The sequence below is a fragment of the Micromesistius poutassou genome, assembly GCF_964030765.1.
Source record: "Micromesistius poutassou genome assembly, contig: SCAFFOLD_6434, whole genome shotgun sequence".
Classification (NCBI taxonomy): Eukaryota; Metazoa; Chordata; class Actinopteri; order Gadiformes; family Gadidae; genus Micromesistius; species Micromesistius poutassou.
The window spans coordinates 1-9345 of record NW_028180533.1 but is presented as its reverse complement, the minus strand read 5'-3'; the positions used below and the strand labels follow the sequence as shown (position 1 = coordinate 9345).

Sequence of the window (9345 nt, the reverse complement as noted above, 5' to 3'; positions counted from 1 at the left end):
GTTCACAATCCATTCCTGTATTAATGCAATTTATAATGTGACATGGTGTGCTGTTTCTGTCAATAATCATCGAGCACAGATGACTCTGCGGTGGTGGGGGGGGGGGGGGGGGGGGGGGGGGCCCAAAGGCTTGAAACTAATTCTGCTTAGGCCCAGCCCTGCACACGCACACAGCTTTTACTTCCCAAAAGTTCCACTTTTACTTCGCTTTATATTGTATAACCCGATATGATTTTAATCATATTTCCTCAAAGTCATATGGGAGGACGTTGCTTAACTCACTCAGTTGCATCTGTCTGACTGCAACATGCTGTGAGGGATGGGTTTTTTTTTATCTGCAATTTCCTCAAAGAGAGAGTTCCTCAAAGTGAGTGTTTGTGTGCATGCTTGTACTTTAGTTCACGTGTAAAGCCGCGTTGCGTTGCACCGTACCTCCGGCCACTAGCCCCGACTCTCCCAGCTGGATGGCGACCCCAAACCCGCCCAGCTTCACCGGGGCCGAGTTCTCTTTGGAGGCCAGCAACACACAGTGAGGCTGCGGGAGGAAGAAAGAAGAAGAAGAAGGTTATTCATAGAATGAGATTGTTTCTTTTCCGTATTATCTCACACTCTTCACTTGATGCCCTTCTCTCTTGTTAATTACAGAAGGACAGCCTACAACCTAATTAAAGAGGGACACGACAAAACTCTGTATGGCACACCCAATTCCCAAACCGCAAAGCCATTACATTACATTGCACACCCAAGAGACTTGCGGTGAGTAATGAGAGGTAAACATATGCTAGGTTTAACGTGTTGTGTCGTGTTTGGCAGCAGTTTACTTTGGGTTGTACTGTTCTCTTTTTAATTGTGTTAAGTCACCGATCAGAATACAGTATGCCTGTCAGTATGTTTTGCTGTGACGTTATATTGTGCACAGACCAGGTAAAGTGTGAATTTGCTTGCCAGCGGGTCCAAGTTGAACAGCGCAGAACATTTTCAAAATCCTCACTTCAAACAAGAGCAGCAGCAGGAGAGGAATAAGGCTATCTTCAAGTACCAGGTAAGCAAACAGCAACACCAGCCATACATTACAATACACACAACATAAAATAACAGTCACAAATGAAAAAAAAACTGTTGAAGGAAAAGGAGAATTGCGAAAGCCATCCATGTACTGTATTGAAGCCAAAAAAGCACAACATTTCTAAAAAGAACAAAAAAAAACATGTTGACTATACTGGAAATAGAGTCCTTGGGCAATATGACAATCACTGTTTTAGCATATAGAATCTGTCCTCTGCACCCTACACTTTGGGGATAGTTTGCTAGAGTTTGTGTTGACCTTGTTCCCTTAGCCGCCATGCCTCGGATGGAAATGTAAACTCGGTTTGAGTTCCCAATGGGGAGCCGTTGGGAAGATGTTTCTGGGAATGCTTGCAGTGTTATACTTGGAAGCAATTATCTCTTATTGTGAACCCAGTCCGTAGTGGAGCCCTGAATGAGGGCCCCGTGGTTTGTTTTCACTTGCTTGCTCATAGTACGTAGTAGTCCAACCCCATCTGTTTTTTGGTTGGCAACCCCCTCTTTCATTTGTTGCAAATCTTTCCCCTCTGTTAAAGCATCCCCACATTCTGCACTTCTACACTTCTCTGTCGGCAGCAAAGGAGGTGAAGGAGGGATCCACACAGAGGAGGGAAAACAAGAGGAGATTGAATGTTGTTTTTCATTGGATTCTTTTCTTTGTATCACTACCAGCGAAGACGAGGGGAATACAGAATACTGAAGAGTACTTTTGAGTTAGGTGAAAAAAATGGAATTCGAGAGAAAACTTTCACTTGCAGTGACTGTCCAGGAAACACGTTGAAGATTGTTCTCATTTTTCAACCGACGTGAGAAACGTGAGTCTCGAGACGGATTAAGAAAGACGAAGACATTTCAGGCACCACATTTTTAGAGCAACAAATGTAGTTCAATCGACTGGATATATGGTCACATGGTGAGTTGATTATGGATTCATTTATATATTTACGTTTGCTTTGAACCTCGCCTTAACCAGATCATTATCACATGCAGATAAAATGTGGTTAGTAGCAAAGCGAGAGTTTTGCTTCCTTCAGACGAGAAATGTTGAAGCCCATGTTAGCGTGGTGGCCAGCAGAGCACGGTGATGTTTTGTAAATTAGGGCAGGAGGCACATAGTTGATTTAGTACCCGGCACAGAGACGGCCCTAAAGGGACCCTACGCCTTTTGCCATCGGAGCCAGATATACTGCAGCTAATCTGGACAGGGAAACGAATCCATCATTTGTCGAGATGTAGCTTAAGCAAAGGTGAAATCGGGATACGGTTACCCTTCTATTTCTCATCGATCTATGATCTATTGATGTTCCCACGCAGTCATTGTAGACTGCGCCCCTTCATCAATCAGGAACCTTTTGGTGTTTAAACAGGACCAAAACACAGCGTACATATACACCTCTCAGGCATGCTCTTATCTGCCGTTCTGTGGCTTTTTGCAGCCCTCCTCCATCCCCTTCCCCTTCACGCTCCACTCGTCCCCCCCTCAGTAGGAGATTGCGTCCTCCAGGGCAGGATCTCCAGCCAACCTCACCGACACCGACACCACCAGCACCTGCGTCTGCGTCTAGACGCCTTCCAGGGAAACCGATCTCCCGGCACAGACTTAAAAAAAAAAACATCGCCCACGAGATCAATTTGATGGTGACAGATTTCCAAATGTGTTGTGGTTCATCTTTAACACTCTGCAATGGTTTTGTTAGTTTTGCTCAATTGCTTGCACCACTACATTGACCCTTTTTTTTTTGCCCGTTCCTCCATCAATCAGAGGTGAAGAACCCGACGACGACGACGACCTCATGACGTCAGCCATCCTCACCACGACAGCCGCGATGGCTCTCCCGTTTCCGTTCACAAACTCCAGCGGCCCCGACGGCCCGGTGGCGGCGGCGGTGGCGGCGACGACCCCGGACCCCGGCCAGCGCTGCCCCTCGGACACCGGCTCCCTGCGGATCCCCCTGGCGCTCTTCTACGCCCTCTTCCTCGTGCTGGGCCTGGCGGGGAACCTGCTGGCCCTGTGGGTGTTCCTGCGCGACCGCTCCAGGCGGGGCTCCTCCGTGCACGTGCTCCTGGTCAACGTGGCGCTGTCGGACCTGCTGCTGGCCGCCTGCCTGGCGTTCCGCGTGTGGTACCACGGCTGTGCGCGGCGACCGCTGGGAGCTGGGCGCCGCCGCGTGCCACGTGGTGGGCAACTTCTTCTACATGAACATGTACATCAGCATCGTGCTGCTGGGGCTGATCAGCGTCGACCGCTACCTGAAGATCGGCCGGGGCGGCGGGGCGCCGGGGCCCCGCCGCCGTCTGGCGCCGAGGTGCGGCTGGAGCACCGTCGCCTGCGCCGTCATCTGGGGCCTGGCGCTGGCCCTGACCCTGCTGCTGATCCTGCTCCCCGAGGAGAGCCACAAGGAGCCCAACAACAGGTCAGTGTTCACGGCTCCAGTCCCACGTCTCTCCCACTCCCACTTAACAAGAACACTTTGCCTTGAGTGGCCTTAGCTGCATGTCAGCTACCGAGCGTAGTGGTACGTAGTGTTCCAAGGGTTGATTTTAAGGGAAAATAGGGACTTCCACCCCCCCTCCCCCCCCCTTGCTCCCTTAAGTATTGGGACTAGGGCTGGGGGGCGATACGGCTGAAAGACATATCACGATATAACTTGATCCTATTGATCGATATCGATCGAACTATTGATAATTTGAATGACCTAAAAAGACTAGGAATTACCATGCTGGATTTAAACACTTCTGTTTAACACTTAATACGACCTTCCACTGTTCTTCACTGATAAATACTCCAATGTCGACACAACAATGAAAAACACAAATACTGTAAATAAGTATGGAAGCCGTGTTTGTGTAACAAACCCAGCTGCTAGATTCGGTGGTCCAGTCTCTTATCGATGTATATATCGAACATGTTTTATATTGATATTGATCAAAAGTCTATCACGATACGATCATTTATTGTTTAATCGCCCAGGCCTAATTGGGACACCCTACCCCTTCGTGGGAACGCGAAAAAATCGAGGGCTAGGGCTCAAATCTAGGGGAAGGGGAAGAATTGGGACAGGGCCTTCATCCCTGCGACGTAGCGTTGTTCCTCTCCGGGGGGGGACCGGTCACCCCTCTACCCCATGAGACCCTCGCTCGTCGGTGTGTCACGGTGGTCGTCGCTGCTCTCTCGTCCTTCCAGATGCTTCCAGTACAAGGAGCTCCGGCACGCCAAGTGGAAGGGCTACCTCAACCTGGTGCTGGTGCTCGTCTTCTGGATCAGCTACGGCTGCATGGTGGTGTGCTACGTCAAGATCGCCTTCAAGCTGCTGAGGACTTCCAAGGCGAAGCCCGACCTGCCCAACGCGGCCCGCTTCGCCCGGACGGCCAACAAGTCCTTCTTCATCCTGGTCCTGGTCACCGTGTGCTTCGTGCCCTACCACGTGGTGCGCGTCTTCTACATCGTCTCCCAGATCACCGACACGTCCTGCCACTGGCGGGCCGTGGTCGACCAGGCCAACGAGGTGGCGCTGCTCTTCTCGGCGCTCAACAGCTGCCTGGATCCCGTCATGTACTTCCTGCTGTCGTCGTCCGTGAGGAGGCAGGTGATGCGGTTGCTGGGCAACGTGATGCGGGCGCGGGGGGCCGGGGCGAGCGGCGGCGGCGGCGGTGGCGGCGGCGGCGGCAGCGGCAGCGCCGAGCGGGGCTCGGGGTCGGGCAGGACCGCCACGACGCGGCCGTCGACCGGCGCGGCGTGCGCGCTCGGGGACGATGCCGCCGACGTCGCGAGCCAGCCGTGAGACGAAAGCGAAGGGGAGCGTGCCGGCGAGAGAGCGAGTCTGTACGTGCGCTCCACAGCTTTGTCGAACACTTCATTGCGAGTGGTCTCTCTGAGGCATTCTACGTTCCTTTGTTTTTGAACAGGAGAACATGCTCTGGACACTGTCAACTTTTAAATATTTTTTTTTACCGTCATACTTTGTGTCAAATCATTGTTATTAAACATTTATTAAAAATGATTATGAATGTATTATTTATTGGGAATGTATGAAGAAAGAAACACGTTAATGTTTCTTATATACGTTAATGTTTCTTATATATGTTATTGTTTCTTATATATATATAAATATATATATATATATATATGACCCAAGGGATCAACAGGTTTTTTTTGAATGATTCTGCCTATAGCACAAAGACAGAGAGCAGAGCAAATGAGGAGTACTGGTCTCTCATGGCTTTTTACTACCTAGTTAGCTGGCTTCAGCGACAGCACCACCCCTAGGCACACAGACAAACGTGGTGGAGGATTTGTTATTGCAGAGCGCCCCCCACTGGCATGGAGGTGAAAATACTGAAAGAGCCAGAGACAGGAAAAGACACTGAAAGAGACAGAAAATAGTATTTTCTAAAACAAACACTACTCTGATACACTGTGGCCACTACAACATGCACATACAATACAGATTTCTTTGGTTATATCTTTGGCAATAGCTTATTTAACTCAATGACTCAAAACTCGTGACTCAAAACCTGTTCAGAGTTCACCTAGACTCTGCATAGCCATTCAGTCCCTTTATAGCCCCTTAATGAACGCACTTAATGCACATTGTATTCATTCATTGTACTTAATTGTGTAGCATGTACTTAATTGTGTAGCATCTGCAGTAGCTAGCTATCACTGCTGTATACGGGGAATGGGTTGGCCTGGCGATTGTCAGTACTTGCACTTGGTTCTATGAACATTTACTTTACTGTACCGACAGCGATATATTGTTTCACTTCTTATGACAAATGTACTTATTGTAAGTCGCTTTGGATAAAAGTGTCTGCTAAATGCCCTAAATGTAAATGTTAACTTCTCTTATTACAAACCATGTGATCATCAATATCAGCTTGCAGAAATGACAGATAAAAAAAAACAACATTCAACCATCTGATAGGTTAGTAATGTGTTTGTGTGGTCATGAAGCAGAAGATATGCGCGCATTCTGCAGCAGAATGCGATCAGGAAACCTAATGAGGTTTCCTGATCGCTTCAGACCACGTCTCCCTCTGGTTAACGTGGTCTGAAGCGACTGTCTAAAGTAACCTCCCACGTTCATAACGTCATAGTCCGAGAACGGAACGGAAGAGTGCTCTAAAGGGAGCTGCTGAGGTGGACGACCACTGGACGGGTAAGTACGTCTCAAGAGTTTCCCTTTGTTTAAAGTTTGATGTTTCGGTGTGTATTTCCCTTAGTGTGCTCACGCGTTGTCCTTAGGGGATAATAGTGGCACCTTACCGATACAGTATACGTCTGTCTTCTCTTGACGTGTGAACGCGGTGATGGCAATCGGCTTTGCTGATGAATCGTTCATTCTTAGCAAAGTGCTAATCTGCGGAGAGCGCTGCTGCGGTACACGGGGGCTAGCCAGTTCCACAAACGTACTACCTCATTCAATGAAGCCAAATAACCCAGTGCTCCCGTTCTCACACACACAGAGCGATGGAGAACCCGCGGCCCCTTAATCACACGTCCCCATCATCATCAGCCTCGCCTCCGCCGCCGCTCGTCCTTTGCCCCGGCGCCGCCACCCTCGTGGCCCTGCCCTGCCTCTACGGCGTCCTCTTCCTCACCGGGCTGCCCGGCAACGCGCTGTCCCTGTGGGTGTTCCTGCGGCGCGTCGCCGACACCGCCGCCCCCACCCGGGTGTACCTGAGCCACCTGAGCGCGTCCAACCTGCTGGTCTCCCTGGCCGCGCCCTTCATGGTCGCGTACTACGTCCAGGCGCCCGCCCGGCCCGCCGCCAGCCTCCTGTGTCGGCTGGTGCTGCACGGCACCACGCCGGCGCTCCACGTCAACATCCACCTCAGCGTGGTGCTCCTCAGCTGGCTGGCCGTCAGCCGGCTGGCCGTGCTCAGCCGCGGCCCCCGCAGCTTCGCCCAGCCCTGCCGCTGCTGTAGCTGCTGCTGTAGCCCCGCCCTCTGGAGCCGTCTGAGGAGGGCCTCCTTCGCCCGGGCGGTGTGCGTCGGTGCCTGGGTGCTGGTGGTCGGGACAACCACTTTCGTGACCCTGTACTACTCCCTGAAGGAGAGCGGGAGCGGGAGCGGGCGCGGGCACGTCCGGGTGCCCGACCGGGGAGGAGCGGCGAACCACAGCCGCGTGTGGCGCGAGGAGGAGGAGGAGGTGGAGGAGGAGGAGGAAGTCGTGCTGTGTTACAGCCCGGCCACAGAGCTGGGAGGAGTTCTGTCCAACGCGGGCCAAGTGATCACCATCACGCTGTTCTTTGCGTGCTTCCTGCTGGTGCTGCTGTGCTACGTGCTGCTGTTGGTTCACGTCAGGCGCTCGCGACGCGACATCCGGACGGCCGCCACCCGGGGCCTGCTTCGGAGGGTGTTCCGCAACATCGTGGTCATCAAGGTGCTTTTGTGAATCAACGATGTAGCAGATAGGATTAAATGTGATTTTTATCGTCGTTGAGGACATTATTACAAGCATCAGTGCCGTCGATATTTTTCAAGAAAAATGAATAGATCAGATCTTTGTTCCGGCTCCAACCATGAATCACTTTGTGTTTGTTTCTCCCAGATGGTGCTAATCTTTTGCTTGCTACCGTACAACGTCTACAAGGCCATTTTCATCTCCCTGGTCCGTGATCAAGGTCTTCATTCCTACAGCACTAGTGCAAAGACCCAGCACTGCCATCCATTCTCCAGCCTTATTGAGGTAAACACGACCCCCCCCCCACCCAGTGTCCTTTAAGCAATTCAATCTTTGGATTAAATGTACCAATGCGTGATGGTTTTCATGCTTATTCATCTTTTCATTCGATCGTGCAGATCAAGAATCTCCTCCTACTGTTGGCCATGATGCGGGGTTCCCTGGATCCGGTGATGTATTTCCTGTTGGACAGAACTTTCCGGAAACAAACCCTTATCCTCCTGGGGCTAAGGACCCAGACCACGGCCCGTGAGGAGGGGGCAGCTGGTCAGCGGCCTGCGCTGTCCGAGCTGGGCACAGAGACTCCAACCGCAGACGACACACTGTAAGCCTGTGGGTGCTTTATAAGCCCGGCGTTCTTCCCACTAGTCTCCATGTACAACTGTTCTGGGTTAAGATTTTATACAGGAATGAATCTCCGTTATCTGTAGGGTTCGATGACAGGCGTGTGTACATGGTGAGCCCGTGTCTGCCTGTATTCTGTGTAGAAGTTGTGCGCGGACTGTGTGAGCCGAGAAAAAATCCCTGTGTTTTTGTATCCGTAGGGGAAGTTTATTCAGTACAGAAGCCTCGGTGCGACCATACCATGCAACCTTTATAATCTGTATTGAAATACATAACTCATATCAATGCCTGGTATTGTTGTTTTTTTTCTCAGCACTACCTCGTCCACATTGTCTGGCAATTGTTTTGTCACTTTGAGATACTGATTCTATACACAGGACCGAAAATACACAGGAAATTGACCAAAACATAGAAAATATGTTTTTAAAAATAGAACATTTAAAACACAATGCTGAATGCTTTTTGTTGTGGATCAAAATCGATTTCTAAGGTGTATACATGATCATACATAAATGTGTTCTGAACAGATTTCAAAACACCCACACATCTGTCACGCAACTAGGGGATTTGCATCCGTATCAGATGCCATTTTCTTGATTCTTTTATGAATCGACCGCTGCTAGATGGCCACAGCGTCTCATTCTCCCCACTGTTCAGCCTCATTACATGTGCATGTCGTCTGCAGCATCAGAGAGCTCAGATCCAAACAGTTTGTCAAATGGCTGTGCTTTTAACACACTCAGTATGTCAAATGGACTCGTGTGTGTGTGTGTGTGTGTGTGTGTGTGTCTTCATTAGTGCAAACACGCCTCCGTTATTTGGTGCCTTTGTGACAGCCTCCATCGGAGAGATCCCCCTCCCTTGGCTGCAGCGTCCACTGTTGTCCAAGTGGGATGATGGGGACTAATTGCCGCGTCGTGTGTGTGTGTGTGTGTGTGTGGTGTGTGTGTGTGTGTGTGTGTGTGTGTGTGTGTGTGTCTGTGTGTGTGTGTGTGTGTGTGTGCCTTTTGATGTGGAGTGAGATACACGTGGAGACACGGCTACATGTGGGCCCCCGACGTGACATGATCAGGCTTGTCATGGTAGCGCTAGTATGGAAGGGAAGAGGAAGGAGGAGGGAGGTGCAGCACACATCCTCCTCCAGCTGAATAGTCTCATGCTTCTTCTGTGTTTTCAGCTATATGTGATAAGAAAGGGAGAACTGATACGCTATACCGTACATTCAGTCTGTCGATTGACTACTATTCCTT

The 9345-nt window shown here is 50.5% G+C and overlaps 2 protein-coding genes across 2 annotated transcripts; both read left to right on the top strand.

Moving 5' to 3' along the window:
* Positions 1-427: 427 nt before the first annotated feature.
* On the top strand, positions 428-5066 carry LOC311370721 (putative G-protein coupled receptor 34). Its single transcript, XM_084489049.1, is given in 8 exon segments — positions 428-564; positions 646-756; positions 949-1042; positions 1738-1978; positions 2502-2703; positions 2828-3197; positions 3199-3479; positions 4250-5066. Coding segments are annotated over 3 exon segments (1218 nt in total). The 5' UTR covers positions 428-564; positions 646-756; positions 949-1042; positions 1738-1978; positions 2502-2703; positions 2828-2858; the 3' UTR covers positions 4848-5066.
* A 1399-nt stretch (positions 5067-6465) lies between these two features.
* gpr82 (G protein-coupled receptor 82) lies at positions 6466-8079 on the top strand (the record flags this gene model as incomplete). The annotated part of the gene is made up of 3 exons (XM_084489048.1): positions 6466-7450; positions 7619-7756; positions 7870-8079. The coding sequence occupies exons 1-3, from the start codon at positions 6536-6538 to the stop codon at positions 8077-8079; spliced, it is 1263 nt and encodes a 420-aa protein (XP_084345174.1). The 5' UTR covers positions 6466-6535.
* Positions 8080-9345: the final 1266 nt, after the last annotated feature.